The sequence below is a fragment of the Dryobates pubescens genome, chromosome 2, assembly GCF_014839835.1.
Source record: "Dryobates pubescens isolate bDryPub1 chromosome 2, bDryPub1.pri, whole genome shotgun sequence".
In the NCBI taxonomy this organism is placed as follows: domain Eukaryota; kingdom Metazoa; phylum Chordata; class Aves; order Piciformes; family Picidae; genus Dryobates; species Dryobates pubescens.
The window spans coordinates 25342467-25361254 of NC_071613.1; the positions used below are offsets into that span (position 1 = coordinate 25342467).

The 18788-nt window shown below is 41.6% G+C and overlaps 1 protein-coding gene across 1 annotated transcript in view; it reads right to left on the bottom strand.

The window, feature by feature from the left end:
- The window catches only part of HDAC4 (histone deacetylase 4), a 264688-nt gene that overhangs the window by 82023 nt on the left and 163877 nt on the right, over positions 1-18788 (bottom strand). Inside the window, exons 6-7 of the mRNA XM_054172206.1 lie at positions 16538-16658; positions 10889-11010 (exon numbers count right to left, since the gene is read on the bottom strand). Of these exons, the coding sequence (XP_054028181.1) occupies positions 10889-11010; positions 16538-16658 (243 nt within the window). The remainder of the gene's footprint in view (positions 1-10888; positions 11011-16537; positions 16659-18788) is intronic.

Here is an 18788-nt window from a genome sequence, read left to right on the forward strand (position 1 = left end):
AATTCATAGTTTAAGTTTGCTCCAAATACTGAGCACTAGTAACCATCGTGAAGCCCCGGTCAAGACTTTAAAGAACAAAGAGGAACATGTCACAGCTAGATGCTGATGCTTCCACTTCAGATACATCTGCACTGCAAAACAGCCAATGAAATACAAGCTTATGCCACAGCTGTTGAAAGGAGCTGTCTTCTGACAAAGAAAAACACTATAATAAATACTGTACTTCAGCCCAAACTTTATTAATATGTAATTTATACCCTGCACGGCGTTTGTCTGAAGTACGTTTTCTGTTGGGAACAGACAAGTAATTGTGCAGCTTTCAAACACAGAAAATTAATTGGTTAGAAACAGCTTAAAAATGGGCAGGGAAACAAAGTATTTGGGGCCATGATTAGCCAACACAACCAGGCATGTCCTGTATGTAAAGCCATAACAACAACAACAACAAATCCTTCCATGTAACAGGAAGGGATCGAATGTAGAAAACTGCAGCTTTGAAAGAGAAAACACCTCAAGTTACGGTGAAAGCAGCATACTGTCATTTATCAGACAAAACTATTTTCAGGCAAAACTATTCCATGTATTTCTCCTTCGCTTCCCCAGCTGGAGGATCAAGTTTTGAAACACCAAACAGTCTATTTAAAGAACTGCATTTGTTTAGTTCACTCTGATTTTGTTGTTTATCCCTCAGATATAATCCCAAATCTAACATGTCATCAAGACCTCAAAGAGCATAATCCCTTCATGCTGGGTGCTATATAGCCCAAAGTAGGTGAATTAAAATTCAGCACAGGCAGTGCAGAACAGTCTCAAATTCCAAGAATTTACATACATCATATTTTATAATGGAAGATGTAGCTTTCAACAGCGGCATTTACAAAACTCAAAACAACAATTTAAGCTTATTTAGATGATTTTAAACTGCCATAGAATTAAAAAAAAATATATATTTTTAAGGTAAATAGAGCTGTCCTTCAAATGTATAAAATAGGAATTTAAGCAACATTAACCATCAGCACCAGACAGTCAACAAAGGTTCAGTGTTCTCTCAGAAACAACAATTCCACTGAAATCTCCATGTGTCAACATGCACAAACAAAGCCTTGCTCGCCAACACTGCTAACTAGTGTAAGCTTCAGAGATCTGGAGACTAAATTACAAAACTTACTGGTCTTCTACATCTTAAGGTGCAATCTTTTAAACAAACAGTTTGTTATCAAAAGATCAGTCTGATTCCTGTTTAGCAAACAAATGAAGCCCATGCCCAAGTCTGAGTCAGCTTCCACAAAGCCAGTGGGATTTCTTAAGCAGTGACATACTTAATTTGGCCTATAATAGGGATTTATACAAAGACTATTTTGTTTTCCTCTGAGTAAATCAGTAACTAGAACGTAAGCCAAAAGCTTCTCTAGTTTTCACAGGCTCCAACCCAAGTTACCCCTGTTATATGTCATTTATTGCAGCAGGACCCATGCAATCCCATTCTTCAACATTTATGTCATTCTCATTGTTTTCTTCCTAGAATTGCATCCCCTAAGCTGCTGAACTAATCTGACATTAAGTCTATGTAAGTCAAAAAACACAAAGTCCTGGGCAGAGTCTGCCCTGTTCCCATTACCCTTCCACGTTTATGGGGAAAAAAAAGCAAACAATGCACCATGAAAATTCCCATTCTAGTTCATTAATTTCAGCAGCTGGGGACTGAGAATGGGCTATTATTCTTTTAGTATTAGTTTTAAGCTTCATACTAAGTCTCACCAGCCAGGTAAGAGGCAACACCATCAATTAGTGCTTCCCTTATGTCCAGGTAACCCCATGGGAAAACAGAGGAGGAAAGAGACAGCTCTCTGAAACTGGTCATTTGCACAACCCAAAATTTTAATAAATTATCTTTTGCTTACGCAGGAGAAACCACATGTTCTGCAGCTGAGCATTCGCTCCTCACTCTGTGGCTTCTTTGCCCCCTGTCTGGCTCTATCCCAGACATTCATTACTGCTCCTCCACATGCACGGTGCAGTCTTCTCTCCTAAAAGAGTGGATCATGACCTATCTAGTAAGGACAAACTGGTAAAGATGCAAAGCTCACCTATGGTCAAGCAAAAAACTTAAAAATCATTTCACCATTATTGCTCTGAAGCCCAAGTGAGTCTGATGTTCTTGACTGTCAATAGTAGTGGGCATCAGCATGGACAGGATACAAGAATAATATGGTCCCTCACAACTGTACCTAGTGGAAACAAGTGACACAGGACCAAAGTGTCAGGAGAAAACTGCCAAACTAAAAAGAAAAACAAGAATAAAAACAAGAGTCTGTTCTTCTGCAGAAACAAACCACATTTTTATGATCTTGGTACCATCTTGGGTGGCATCACCTTCACCTGTAATCACAGAATCACCAAGGTTGGAAGAGACATCAAAGATCATCAAATCCAACCTGTCACCACAGACCCCATGACTAAACCATGGCACCAAGTGCCACGTCCAATCCCCTCTTGAACCCCTCCAGGGATGGTGACTCCACCATCTCCCCGGGCAGCCCATTCCAACGGCTAACAACTCTCTCAGTGAAGAACTTTCTCCTCACCTCCAGCCTAAACTTCTCTTGGTGCAGCTTGAGACTGTGTCCTCTTGAATAATACATCTAGGAACAAAGGTACCTAATTAGAAAGTGCTAGATAAAGATAGTTGTTGGATTTTCCTCCTTTTGTCCTAATTGTGTTGTCACAAGTGCTATGTAAGAGCTCTGTGGAAGGGCTGGATAGGGAAGTACTGTGTCCTTGAAATGAAAACTTACTACAGGCCAGCATTTCTCATGCTGAAGTTTAGTAGTTGCAGCACCTCAGAAGTAGAAAGAAGGCTTTAACAGCCATTAAACAGAGCACACAACGCTGACAGTCTGTACAGCTTGGCCATTATTTGCTTGTCTGACTACAAAACCACGCAAAATTGCAGCGTAACGGAGCACCACGAAGGTTTCCACTGTGCACAGCCAAAACTGGGCTAGAAAAATAAACACATGGAAACGTCACATCTTGTCTGTCTTCCCCTTTCCAAAGTCTAAATAAAGACAGCAGCTCTGTGCAGTTCTAAGTATTATTTGAGAGGAGAGATAAGAGACGTGTGGAAGGGGACTAGGACTAGAAAGGAGAGAATGAGGTCCCCCAAGCAATTTTTTACAACAGAATGTTTGAAACAGCACTGAGCTCTGCAGAAGGTAGGAGAAAAAAAAACCACCCAATTTCTGTACAGTAACCAAAAAGCTGCAGTGCCTGTGTCAGAGGGAGCTCTGGCTGCCTGAACACGAGGGCATGGAGTAGCTACAAAACCAGGGAGACTCCAGCAAGTGACTCACGGTGCCACAATTTTTAGGGACAATCTCCTTACATTAAAGTGAGCTTCTCCCAAAAAACCCTACAGGCTTCTGCTATCTTACAAGAATTCTGCTGAATTTTACTGAAATGTAATTTGGTAATATATAGAAATCCAAGGTGGGTAAAAAAACAACATGGTGGTTTCCTCTCTGCTCTCTGTCATAGTCTCATGGAGCCACCACATCTGTTCTGTACCTAGAAACCTTCTTGTCATGGCTATGATGACTCATCCCATGCCTTGCCCTGCCAGCTATGGGCAGTTTGCCTTTTTCCCCTCCTCCTTGCCTTGTCCTGTAAGAATCTCCCCTCCCCCTGCCCGACACTGTGCTGTTCCTTTGGGAAGGAGCGACTTGCCCTACTTTAGCCTCCTCCTGCCCTGGATGCTCTTCCAACTAACAAAGCTACATAAACCACATAAATCAGTCTCACACTGTCACACATGGCTGCAAACCACTGAGGGTCAGGAGGGAAATGACGGACCAAAAAGCCAGTAGGACATGCCTCAAGAGACACATAGTTTTCTTAGAGCTTGACTGTTGCATTTCAGTTTGAAGTTATCACTCCAAGCTACTGCTCTGGATGCCATTCATGCAGTGTTTGTGGTTAAAAAGCTATCCCATACAGGACAGGCAAATATCCATCACACTTTCTTAGCTCAGACTTGATTCATCTTTCTGATAGGTGTAGTGGTCCAAAAGCCAAGCGTCTCAGCTCTGGACAGAACAAATCTGGGGGTATATACATATGTGTGTGTGTTTGTGTACATATACATATATATATATATGTATGCATGCATGCACATACAGAGGTGAAAGTGCGCACACTATTGACAGTCTCTGGGTAGCAGAGATGGAGCTGAGAATACCAAGAAGGAGAAGGTAGGGTTCACTGAATGACTGAGGGCTATATCCTAGGCCTCCTGGAGTCCCTGCTCCCTGCAGGTCACACTAAACCAAGACACTGTTCTGTCAAATGGGCTGGTCTGAAGAGCTATTCTGTAGCATCACAGGAATAAAGTGACTTTTGTCTTTCATAAGATATTTTTGGATTAGAGAGACTGACTTGGAGCAGGAAAGGATATTTATAACAATAGGGATTTCTCATGCAGGTCAGTGCCTCTCCTCAGCAGAGCACACCCCAAGGCAGTGCGTGGGTCCCTGAGACACAGCGAGCTGCCCAGGAAAGGCAGACCTCCGACCACGTCAGCTGGAAGGACAGCGTGGGTGGGAAAGCAAAGATGCTTTCAAACTTGAGTGACACTCCATGCCGTACAAAGCTCAAAGATTTTCTCTGAATTCTACTCCCACACTACACTGGGATTTCAGCCTACTCTATTTTCTGCTAAACAATCTTTGTCATAAACCAAACCACTTAAAAGATTCCAATAATCAGAACCAACTTGGAGAGGTATTGTGCCTTTCCTGAAAAAAGCAGAGTTTTAATTAGTGACAAATCCTTTCATTTTCCCTTTTCTTTCTTTTAAATGCAAGAAGTTCAGAACAACTTCACCTGCTTAGCTGCAACTACTATTCAAACAACTCTGTTTCTGCAGTACAGCAAGGAAACCAACAACACAACATCCTGGATGCTTTGCTCTCTCAGGGTCCTCTGTTTTAGATGGAAAATAATGATTAGCCAGCAGGAGACAGTGCCTGTCCTTGGGCTCCCCATGGTGAGCCAGTGAGCTCACATTGTGCACAAGCACTGATTTGTGAAGCCTAGCAGGGATGTGCAGGTAGGGAAGTGTCAGCTGCCTGTCTCATGGACAGCTCTGGGTGGGGGTGAGCGATTGGGACCTTGCAGCCTAGATACAATCTCACTATCACCCAGGGAAGTGGTTGAGTTGTCATCCCTGGAGGGATTTAGAAGATGTGTAGATGTGCTGCTGAGGGACATAGCTCAGTGGTGGATTTGGCATGGCTGAGTTAATGATTGGACTTGATGACTGTAAAGGTCTTTTCCAACTAAAATGATTCTATGACTCATAGAAGTGCAAGGTGGGACTTGGACAAAGTCACTGTTCTCTATCTGCTCATGTTTGAATTGGCCAGAAGAACAACACTGACCTTTTCTATTTTTCAAAGGTGGCTGGTGGGCTGGAAGCTATCGTAGTTGCTGGGACCATCAGCACAGGAGATGTATTTGTCAGTAGGTCCCAAATGATGGTGAAATTCAGGAAAATCACTGGCTGGGACAGCCCTCCAAGTAGTAGATGGACCAGGTTCTGCTTGTTTGCACTACAGACAAGTACAAGGAAAGGTCTCCTTTTTGATGCATTCCTTCACTCCTTAAGGGAAGTCACTGCAGCAAAGGGATACATAAGCCATCCGCTGAGGTAAAACCTTCTCTTTAGACCTTTCCTGTGAGTTCTTAATTGTGTGGGCTTTGAAGGTCAGCTATTTTTCCCTCTATCACAAGCCCTAAAACACAATACCTGACCTATAAACAGTACTCCTTCATGACTTGTGCAGCAGGCAAGAGGCATTGCTGAGATGGGAGTTTTTCAGGCAGGACACTTGTTCGTCCCTGGTCCCCAGAAAAAAAGGAGCTGAAAGAGGAGTCTGTGACACCTACTTGTCATTTCTCCCCAAGTACATACCACACACACACTCCTTTACTATCTAGGCAGGAAATTCAGACATGGATTTGCCAAAGATGTCTTTGTAAGCTGCTAGGCTGGCATTCAATTCAGTCTAGCTTTGCAAGTAGTGGAAACTCACACTCTGAGATGCTATCCCACAGCTCCACAGTAAAAACATATCTGGGACCACAGGAATTCTTTACCTCCTTAAAATCTTCATGCCCATCAACATCCTCCTGATCTTTACCTCCCCAGTGCAGCCAGCTGTGATACTAGAGGTAAAGGAAAAGCCAGGACCCAGAGTCTCAGTGATGCTTCAGAAAACACTGACCGTGGTGAAAGCAACCATGGGCCAAGTACCCTAGGAACCCAGCCAAAGACACCAAAATCCAGCCACCATTGCTCTTGGTGGATGCAAGAGGTTCTCTTGTACACAATGAACCACAGCAGTCTGGCAAACCAGAGGGTTAAGAACAACCTCCACTGACAGATCTGTCAGGGTAAAGGTTTAAAGACCAGCAGTCAGCCCAGAGCAGGGGAATTAAGCGGCAGCAAAGCCACATATCCCTTCCCCACGGGCATGAAGAAGGCCAAAGGAAAACAGCTGTCTTGGGAAAGGTTTGCTTTATTCAATAGCAGGAGCAAAACCACAAAGGAGACTTGAGCCTGCTTCACAATCTGCATGGGAGCTACAGATGTGGCCATTTTTACACTTAGGACTTTGGAGAGCCCTTTTACAAAAGAAATGAGCAGGCTTTCTCACTTTGGGGTCAGGTTTAAATATAGATTCAGGGAAATATTTCCAGTTTAGGCATCCCAGCAAGATGAATGCATGTTAGCCAGGCAAATCTAGCAGGTGCTGAGTTTGGCAAAACTTCCCCTGATTTCCAAGAAAAACTAATTGAAATGCTGTGCCTTTTGTTAGAAATCCTGTCAAGTCTCAAAAAACACATGGAATCCTTACTCTACCTACGAGCAGGAGTAAGCGGGAAAGCTAGTGTCCAACAGGATAGGGTCCAGCCATGCACAGGACATCAAAAAAACCCAAAATCAAATAAACCCCGCTGTGTAAACAGGAGGAAAAGTATATTAAAAAGTTTAGCAATCCTTTTTCTACAAATCTCAATAATGGTGGTTGAGTCAGCTTTCTAATTAAGAGCATGTTTTATTGTGTCCAGTGCTCAATTTCCAGAATGCAGGGAACATCGTGAACCACCTTGTTCCTGGAGAGAAAATTAGGACACCTTATTCCTTAGAAATGCAAAAGTGAAAAGCTATGCTAAAAGTAACTTCAGCAACTCTACGAAAGCTGTTGACAAAAAACTCTTGGGGTTATCAAAATAGGCTACAAAAGTCTGCCCCCACCCAGACACTAAAATCTCTCTGAAAGGATTCACTAGAGATTTTTCTTAGAGGGTTCCAGTACAGCACTGGAAGACATCAGCCCTGATCTGGGGCTGAACACTTTTATTTTCCCCTCTCAACAGCTGTCAAGCAAATGCATACGCTAACACTAAAGGAAACTACACAAAAGAGGAAATAGAAATCCCCATGCTAATCCATTTACTTAACAGCAAAAACAGAGCAGCACCAACCAGACTGTTCTCGGTTCACTTGAAAAAGGGAAGAGCCCCGGAGTGGTTTTATAGGGGCAAATTGGTGAAATGCATCCCCCAGCCACACTAAGAACAGGATTCAAGCAATTAGCAATGGCAGCAGCCTGACAGGAAAACAATTTCATGCAGAAACCAAATGGCCAAGAAAGTGGAACATAATTTAGTAAAACAAATCAGAGGGGGTAGGATTTCAGGGGACAGAATGCATCAGGAGTGTGCTGCAAGCACTGACTGTTTCCCATGCTGAACTCTTAAAACATCAGTCACACACGCATTTCCTTCTACCAAAAGGAGCGTGGCCAGGTCACCCAGTCCCTCTCACAACATTCACAGTTGGGTTTTAGACTAGCACATTATCTCCAGTGGGCACAGAGGGATAACCTGTGACATCATGATGCCTGAAATAAGAGTAAAGAAAGTCAGCATTTTTAAAATCCAGCGCAATGATGTATTTATTCTTCCCCAAAATTTCTCAGCGTGCAGGATGCTGCCAGCTTTGAAAATGCACCCTAGAAGAAATGATCACTCAAACTGCTTTCCTGTAGCCCTGTAAGTCACCCTATTCCTAACAATGATGTTGGTCAGACTCCAGCCCTGGTAATCAGAACTGTGTTGTGATGGACTCTGTTATTTGAACTGCAAATATTTAATCAAATGTAATAAAACTGGACTACACGATATGGTGGGTTTAAATTACAAACAAAAGACAGGGTTTTCCCTGGTGCCAAAAAATCTGAAAAGCTCACTCATAATAAAGAACTTTATTTAGGATGGACTCCAGCCTTCCCTGCCTTTTGTTTACACCAGACTGTTCAGAAGCCTTTCTTCTCCAAGCAACTTAACATTCTTGGCAATGGGATTTCTGCAGGATATTGCTGTGCCAGAGACTGAAGTGCTGTTGCATTGAAAGGAAAATAAAAGAAAACAACAAAAAAATGTTTTCCTCTGAACCTTGCAAGTGAACTCATTTGTATCACAGACCAGTCCCCAAAAGATTAATGCTAGTGACCAGAAAGAACAAGCATCAGCTTTCTGGAAAAACAAAACCAGCTTCCTGTTCTAAAACAACGACGACTTTGGTGCTTCCATTTTTAATAATGTGATTAGATACATTTATCAACCTTAATTCACTCTGTCTGACAGGGCTTTTATTCAGCCAGGGTCTTATTCAGAGCTCAGTCTCAGAAGCAGCAAAGGGATGAGATGTGCAGATGCTTTCCTGAAGAAATTCCTTTCTGTAATCCTGGGAACAAGTAGGGTGACTGATCCTCAAACCCAATCTGACAAGTAAGGTCCCCTGAAGTGATGAGCAAGAGAGGTTTTGGAGCACGTCAAAGCCTGCTTAAACTGTGGGACACACCAGAAAGGGATCACCCTGGTTTCACAAGGTATAGCAAAGAGCTAAAAACCTCTTCGAATCATGCTGTCCACAGGCCCTAAGTGATAGGCATGGTGCCAAGTGAGGCTTCCTTGAATGGAAATACTGCCATTTCCCAGAGGAGCCTGAAAGCCTTCAGCAGAGGAGAAGCAAACAGAAGCAACAGCTGCTAGCAGCCCAGGCTTGAGTTTCTCCTCCCAGGTGGATGTGTCCACCAAGCACATCTTTGTGCTTCAACAGCTTTAGAGCTGAACAAAGTCTCGTTTGAGGACAGTCCTCCACCAGTGCTCACCTTCCCTACAAAAGGCAAAATCCTAAAGCCCAGACACCATCACTTCAGCTGCCTCAGGCACTGACAACACAGCAGAATCTACCCATGTAACGGGGTGTATGGTCTTTCACTAATGAAGCAGAGATTAGAGAATGGCCTACCCTTAAGCAAATTCCGTTTTCTAAGCTCTGCTTTTAGAGTTACCTCGGAAAAACACAATCAAAACTACCACCAAAGGTACAGGGTGAGCCCAGGGGGGAAAAAACAACAAACAAATGTATCCTGTAGAGGGCTTGCCCAGTTTTGATTTATTTCTTGTGTAGCTGGAATGTTTGGCCCTTGTCACCCAACCCATAATACACAGTGAAGAGGAAGAGAGTTTAGTGCACAGCAGATGGGAATCCATCCACAAATCCATCCAGTAGGCCAGGTGCCATGGTCCAGAATGAGAAGTTCCCCAAAGGGTCTTTTAATGTGCAGAACTGGAAGGCGGGAGGCACAGGGCAGCACTGTGAGAGTGTGTTTTTTTCTCATCAGATGGCAAAAGAATAAACCCCCCAAATTTACAAAAGTAAGAAGAATTGTGTTAAAATCATACAATGCACCTAGGACCTGCTCTAATTCTATTAGGACAATTGCCATGAGAACACCTACATCCCTCCCAGAAGGGAAAGGAGGGGCTGCCAGCTCTTAGGAACTGATTTGGGGCAGCTGATTTGAGCAAAAACTGTAATAAATCCACAGAGAGATTTAGTTTACACACCATCCTCTTTCCTTATTGCAAAGACAATACATTTTTTGACTACTGCTGATCATCCTTCTATGTTTGAAGATCCACAGAACATACCTGAGAAACAGCTAGGCAGCACCTGCAGAAGATCATGCCCTTGTTTTCCTCATACCTCCGCTGCCATCTGTTCAGAAAAGTTTTTTCCCTGTTGTGAAGGGGTTTCTGTCACACAGGACCGACTGCACCATCCATGTAAGTAGCACTGCTCCCCAGACTGGGACGAGCTTGTGGAAGCTCAGCTGTTCCCCAAAGGAAGCAGTCAAGGACCATGAGCTGGCCAGGTTAGAAGCTGAGGCTGTGTTGGTTTAGGTATGTGATATGGAGCTGAGGACCACAGCCAACCAAAACAACCTGGTTTACATAATATATAGTTGAGAAATAACAGACCTGCTTAGCCACCATGCAGAGAAAACCTAACTGAGAAATAACTGTCTAGGTGTGAACCAAAACTCTTGCAGGAAGTCCCGATGCTTTGACTGGCAGGAACATTTCTATTTATTTTAAGTATAAACTTGTATATAAAATGCAAATCCCAGAAGAAATGAACTTTTCTCAGTACTTTTATCACTCACCAAAAACATACTTTGATTTCAGACACCCAGACCTTTATATTAGCTTTGAGTCTGTGAAAACACCTCACAAACTCTAACACACAACACACTGCTCCTGCCTGGAGCTTTCCAAGTCCTCAAATCCAAAGCCACTCCAGCCTCCTCTAACATTGCACAGATGAAGGACAAGCAACATGGAGTGGGTGCTATTAAATAAAACACAAAATACATGGTTTTGGTAATATGAAACAAAAATAAATTACAAAATATGAGGCCCAAGCATCAGAGCAAAGAGAGCAGACAACACAGAAAATCAGCACGAGCGCTACCTGTTTTTCTGAGTGGGAAGTCATCTTTGGAATCATACATCCCCAGTACAGGGTGATTGTAGGTGCCAGATACACCACTTTGGGGTGGGGAGCTCTGGTCCAGAGAGCTGTGCTGTGTCTTCCTGCACAGAAGGAAAGAGAAAGAGAAGTGAGAAGTTTTGCATGACTGACACACCAAGGGAACAACTGCAGCTTCACCTTGTCCATTATCTTAGTCAGTAGGGAACAGTGCCAAGGAAAAGATCTTGGTACTCAATACAGAAGAGACACTGAAGTCTAGTACACAGGCAGGTAACCAAACATATGCTTAATTTTCAGTATCAGTACTACCCTGTTGAGCATGAGCTAGAGCTAAGTCACGAAGGTATTTAACCTTGAGCATCATTTTAAGCCTGTACTTTGGCATGGGTTTCGCTAAGTCATATTCATGAAGCCAAGCATGGCTGTTGTTATTGCCCTCAACCACAGCACGAACGAACAATTTCCCCTCACTAAATAAAACCCAGACATAGCATGCAAAGTCTAGGGATAAAACAAACCCCCAAAGGACGTGCACATGAGATTCCACGCATTTAAACTAGCTGACAACAGCCATGCTTCATAGGTGGTCTCCTGCCTTTTTCCTCTACTGACTCTCCATCCAAGGACATGGCAGAGATAGGGCAAAAGTACTCAACTCCTTTCCAGATTAACTTCTCAAAGCTGATAATTTATAGCTTTGTTTGAGCAGGCTGCTTGAAGTAAATTACAGTCTGTTTGCTAAGAATATTAAATAATGAATGAGTTTTATAAGCCTCCTACCAGTTTGTTGGCTGCATCTTTTCTACTTAATGACTTGTGCCCAGGTTTTGCTGTTTCTCAGGAGCTCTACCAACCCTCATCACTACAGACTTCAGGGAGTCTCCAGATTGTGCATGTTAGCAGAGTAGCTACATCAACAGAATAACTGATTTAACCATACGGCTATCAAACAATCTCACATTTTGATTTTAAATAAACAGACTTTAAAGCTTGGATGACTTCCTCAAATTACTGAAGAATATGAAACAATAGAAAGCGAGCACTTTGTCAGAAGTTGTTAATATGTGAATTTTTACATTGCTTAATAATCTGGCATTCTTGGAGATCTTGGTTAAAAACATTCTCCTACAAATGGGTCTTTACATAACAAAAATGAGCCATTTCCAGTTGAAAATTACAGCAATTCATCCAGTTCCTTGAGCAGTATGTCTTGAGAGCTCACACCGGAAATAGGTTGGTGGTGAGATACACAGCATCAATTCCACAACAAATTACCCCTTTCAAAAAATAAGGGGCTAATGAAACATTAGGAAAATGCAGCAGGTTTGCTACATGATTTGGTTACAGAAAACCTTTGAATTAATTTTTTTCCTGCATCTTCATTTTCTATACCCATAGCTCTTACCAAACAGTATGATTCACTGTGGTTTCCTAATCCTCCCCCCTTTATATTCCAAACTTCTCTGTCCATAGAGGCAGAATAATTTCTTGGGGTCTTACATGGTTGTATTTTTCATTAGCATTTGCACACATCTTGTACTCTTTTACATTCTCACCAATAAATGCCCACATGTATGTATGATTTCATCATCACCTGAAATTAAAACAGCACCAAACTGAAAAATATTTAAATCCTTCCTGAAAACAGGAGCCGCTTTCTCCTCCCAGATCTGCTCATACCATGAGAAGGCAGCACAGAGAGATGTTTCACAAACAGGAAGCCTGGATGCTGCAAGCCAAGAGCTCTCAAACCCCTTGTGGCACACAATGACATTTTTTTTCTCTTGCCTATACAAGCAATAGATTTCTCCTTGTTTTTTTCCCCTTTTTGTCATGACTTAAGCTGCACAATCATGTACATTGAAGCTATTTTCATCACTCTGTTGGGGAACGCAGGAGGAACTCAAAGGGCCTGTTTAGATGTGCTTCGAAGTTGCTGAATGACAGATATTTAACTCTGCAAAGAGGAATACATTATACGTCTGGAGGCCTAGGATCCAACACCCTACACAGCTTTGAGCAAAATCCACTGGTCTGCATGCCCATTCAAGAATTTCAGAGGTGGAATTGTACATTAAATGGAGCTTGCAGGCCTTCCTGAAAGCATATGCTTTCACATAACACATCCCCTGTTCTATCAAGCTCCGAGGTCCTTCAAGAGCCATGTGCACAGCAAAGCATGCATGATACTTCAAACCTATTCCCACAACGTAAATTGAATACATATTACAACATAGGTATCTGTGCTAGAATACTTTGTGTACAGAGACTGTAGACATCAATGTACACTGGAATAATTTACTGTGTCATTATATCTCTCTACCTCCTCACCATGCAAATACTCAGTGCTAAAACTCCCACCAAGTCAAGTGGCTACTTCCAAGAACTTCCTAGGAAAATCATATCCCTGATTGCTAAGCCTGAGGTACTCTGTGTTCCTGCCATGTCACTCTGACTTCTGTTGAGCCTCTTGAAGATCAAAACCTCCTGGAGGCAGGGCTGTACAGTGAGTTCAGAATCCACAGGAGGGGCAGTCTGACAGTGAAACTCAAAAGAACCTCTTCTGTTGTTGTCTGTCATCAATGTAATCTGAAAATTACAGTCTGCAAAGCTATTTTAAGCAATTATATACAGACTGAAGATGTATACCTTAAATAGACTTTACAAAGTGGCTTTAACACCACAGAGCTGAAGACTCAGATCTCATGTTAAAGCCACCAAGAAACATTACTGAGCATTACAAAGTTCCTTTCTTTCATTTAGTAGATCCTTTGGAATACAACTGCACTCTGCAGAACCTCCAAATCTGGTCCCTTTTCACCTCAAGGGTTGATTTGCACTTGTGAGAATGCCCTTTAACATCAGTGATCAATTAGAAAATATTCACCAACTATAAACACTCAGCGTTGCACCAGCAACTGACAGAGCTGAATGAAGTTCAGACACAAGATACTGAAGGCAAAAGCATCTGGACATCTCACTAGGCAACCAAAGCCTGGCTCAAAGGGCTGGGGGAACGACAGCTATTTCACATGTCAGTGGGACATATTTTATGCCACAGCCACTGACGTAGAATGGTTGTGGTGCTGAATACCCTACGGAGATTTGCTTTTTCCAAGCAAAGCTTTCAGTTTTTCAAAAAAGGAATTCACAAACCTTAATAAGACCAGAGGAAGTGCTTAAAAGCAGGCGTGTCACTTAAAAGACTATTGCAGCATCTGTTACCACTTAATTGGCTTGCCTGCTCACAGTAGGAGCATCAAGTCTATCTTCTGCAAGCCTCATTTGTGTGTGTTAAATCCAAACACCACCCAATTGAATCACACAAGAAGTATGTGTGTGCATAAATATCTCTGTAACTGAACTGGTAACCTATGAGATGCCATATAAATAAATACCAATATGCAACTGATTTAAAGGTTTTCTCTTTTCTTAAAAAAAATAAAAATAAATAGAATGGAAAGGAAAAATCTTCAACTTCTGCCTTAATGACTGAAGGGTGCATTTAAAAATCCTCCACTCCAAGATGAGATGCTACAGTCACACAGCCCTGCTGCCATCTGCCCTCCTCCAAGGCTGAGCAGACCAAGCTCATGCCTGCCTGCAACGTATCACCAAGACAGCCTAAGAAAGATTTATGAAGCCTCCAAGGCCCTCTCTTCACATCTTGTGGTAGAAACCAGAATACCAATTCTCTCCCCACCACAAAACAGATGGAGGCAAGATGAAGGGACAGTGAGCCTGTTAAATTCTGAAAAAAAATTGCCTCTACCTGTTGGCATCCCTGAAGCAGTACAAGAAAGAGATGTTCAGATTAACACAATGAGCAATAAACCTAAGCAATCTATTGATGCTCAGAAAGTTCTCTGCACTACCTTAGAACAAGGCAGAGAACATGCTGAAACCTTAAACAGAACTTGGCTAAATAACCTCCTGCATCACCCCTGGCCTTGTAACATCAACACTGCTGCCCTCTGATTAATCTCTGAATGCTGGATTCCCCGTGAAAATGCAATTAATTGAAAACTGTAAAAAAATATAAAGAATTCAGAGCACTCCCACATTTATTCTTCTCTTTTCTAAACTCACCTCTGAAGGCAATTCTATGGCAGGTTTCTCTGGGGCTAAAGGATCAAAGTGTCTGAAAGAGAACACTTACTATCCTTGATTCTATTTGACTTTCTACCACTTTTACATTAACAGACTTTTTAAACAACCAGGAAAAAAAAAAAACCAAAACGGAGAACACAGGGTCTCAGAGTCTTCAACTGCCTTCAACAAAATCCCCCCAGATTTCTTGGTGAGTCTCAATTAACAACAGTGGAAAATCAGTTAGCTTTAAAAAAAAATATTAATGTTGTTTTGACTGAAATTCAGTTTATTTCTTCTGCTATCCTATATCAACCAAGTGGGCATTCAATATTATCTTTGCATAAGCTATCAACATTTCACCACTTAAACCAGTGCCATAACCATACAATTTTCAAGTCTTAGATTAGACTTTTAGAAATGTAGTAAAACTGCTCAGTCTCACCCCACTGGAATAATGCTTGAATTTTCTGCCAACACTTCAGCAATTCTGCACTGGCTCATAGCTGGGATATCTTTCAAATTTCATTTCAGCTTAGTTGCTTGAGTTTGGAAACATCTGCTGGCTATGACTTCATCATCCCTGTATACATGTAAGTTTCTTCAGACTTAAAGTACTGTCAGACACTCAGCTTGAACACAAATTTCACTGTAAATTCCCTTGACTTTTGTCATTAATTTTATGGTCACTAAAGATAACACCCAAACCACTCTCTTTTAAATGCAGGCATTCAAAATGTTGTAAGTAGTGGAAGTTTTCAAATAATTTCAAATTTTCTGACTTTTAAACAATGAAGAACTGATTTTCTGGAACTCAAACTTGTACCTTGTTAATAATGCCACATTTATATTAGCTATGTAGTGCCTTTGAACCAATCAAAGAAGTCACTCTTTGTTCCCATGTCCTTATAACATCAACTGCTGCCCTCTCAACTCACACGATGTTTGGGCTTTCTTGAAGATCAACAGCTGAAAAATCTCATGTAGAAACAGGTATTGGGGAGGTTGGGATTAGAAGTGCAGACAGAATGAACTTCATGCTTCCAGCAGTTTACAGAAGAGTCAAGTAAATAAAACTTCCAGCTTTGAGCGATTAGGATGAACAGCGAGCATTAAATGCTTTAAAAATTCAGTGCTAGCTCAACTATCCTGAGATGCAATTCACTGAACATAAAAAGTAACGTCCCCATTTCACTGAAGTTCAAATTTTATAAGATCAGGCAGGATGAAATGTTGGGTGAAAAGCTATAGAACTTACAAAGGTTGGTTCTTGATGGTAGAACATGCAAGTTTGAATAACTGTGGTTTTAAAGAAAACGGCAAAGACCTCTTACTCACAAAACTACTGTGCCCATCACAGAAGATAGGAAAATTGCTAACACTCAAATTCTCTGGAAAATGCACAGCAAAGTCAAACCATGGGTCTATCACTGTTCTGGCTCATCCTGTAAGTACATTAGGTCTATTCCCCACATCTCCAGCAACCATGAAAAAAGGTGGCACCGGCTGAATCGTAGCGATAAGCCCAGCACCACTTACCCATACCAGAAGCGAGGGTCACTGGATATGCAGTGGTTAAGATTCCGGTGTGCCAACGCCTTCTTCTTATTTAAGACAAACTCTTGCAATTTCATCTTTACTTCTGTGCTTGCCACTGCACCTGAGATGTCAAAAAAAAAAAAAAAAAGAAAAAAAGGTTATTTCATCAATTCACATACTTTAACGAATTTACATTTGTAAAAAAGTTCAGAATTAAATCTTTGATTTCCAGTCTAAAAGAATTTCTCTTTCAAAGAGAAAAGAACAAAGCGCCTCCAGCAAGCAGTTCTCCTTTCACTTTTTTTTCCCTTCACTTCAGCTTTGCATAAAATCACAACTTCTGTTTGAAAACAGAGATTTAATCAGAGATTTCTCATTTCACTATAAAAGATTCCTGGAAAGGAGCTTTACACTTGCATAGAAGTACGCTCAGGAGAAAGCACTTGTACTAGGTATTCCAGCTTTCTTTTTATCAAAGGTATGTAAGAAGAAGGGTCTTGTCTAGACGCAAGTTTTTAAATGTCACATCTGCAAGCAGAAAGGGAATGAGAAGAATCTCTCAAATGTAGATTTTGTCTGGAAAAACTCTTCTAAATAGGGACCTCTTTGTTCAAAACTATCTGTGTACAATAAGACCTACATAATATTCCAACTCATTTACAAGTGTGCAATCTCTTTCTTCAAATAGAAAATCTAACATTTAAAAAAGAAAGTCGGTAATTTTGTCACGCGGAGTTAAAATGTCAGCTGTGTAATTTCTAATCATCATTTCCTCCACAATAGAGACCAGTCTGTTTTACTGTGATGATGGATTAAAAATCATCATTTGGTTGACAGAACAGATTCGCAGGCAGAACTCCTGATGGAGTCATGCATAGAAAGTTTGGCAAGCAGAACATGTGGAAAATGATGGTTCATCTATACCGTGGCGTAAAGCAAGACTTCCAAAGGAAAATATCTGGGCTACAAGAAAATGAAAAGGCCAGGAAAACTGTCTGCTATACTGGGAATAAAAACTTAAAACACAACAGGGTGATCTTTTGTCTCCTGGATCCTACTCAAAACCCTGGTGTCATTTGACAGACTGAGGAAACAATATTTCGTATCTCCTAAAGAGAATAAAGTTGCAGTATTTCTATAAAGCACTGCCTGAAGACGCAATATTGTTCAACTACCAAAGCTGCACTCAAAAGCTTGAAAATTCACCTTTTTAGAGCCCTTTCTCACTAGCTCTACAAACATAGGTTTGGCATGTATCCCAACTAGAAGTTCAACTGAGGAACTTGGAGATAAATTCACTTTAGTGTAGCAAGCCACATGGCTAGACCAGAATAGGTGACAAATTCATGCTTAAAGGCCTTCTCTCTCCAAAAAGTGTCATCTTTAATCCAATAGCATCTTTAAAATAATCAAACGTGGCTGTGTTCTGTCAGTTTCTGATAAATCTGACATTACTTGGAAGACCTGAAGCTAAACATTTTTGGATCCTGAGATTCACGAAAGCTCCCCTGGCATGTCTTCCTCCTTAATTAGAAGCTGAAAGGCCCCATTGTATGCTTAACAAGATAAAAAGATGTAGACTTCCCTTTCCCTGGGCAATGCCAGAGTCATGGACCAAGCTGTCATGCAAGACCTTCTGACCATTACTTGCCCTTTGACCCTTGAGTTGAAAGATCAAAAGTAAAAAAAAAAAAATTAAAAAAAAAAGATGTAACTCACTTTTAATGGACTGCACTGCGTTATTTTGGACCTAGTCACATTGTTACAAGCAGAAGCACTGTGCAGGATCAAGACGTTAAAGATGACTCCAAAGGCAAAAAGGGATGACCTGTCACATATGTGACAGTATACATTCTGAACAGGTTTAAGCAAAGAGGACGTGAGCAGAAGTCAGACATCATTCCATATGGAATAGGTCCACAGGCAGGATGCCAGACACTCAGCCCGAATGGAATGAAAAGGCACAGCAGAGTGAAAGAATTATGAGAAAAGGAACCAGAGGGCAGGAGCCCATGCAGCAACCCAGGCTGGGGGAGACACTGTGAATAGTGAGAAAGCCCAAGATGAGCCACTGTCCAAGGCTGTAAGAACAGCAAGACATTAAATGGTCCATGTTCAGAAGAGTCTGAAAACACCAATGCACTGATTCTAGGTTCAGTCCTAAGACAGGACAACCAACTATCAATCCTTATTCCAAGCAAAAAGCATCTTTACTTTCACATACATTTTCCTTTCTTTGGTGGAAGTCACG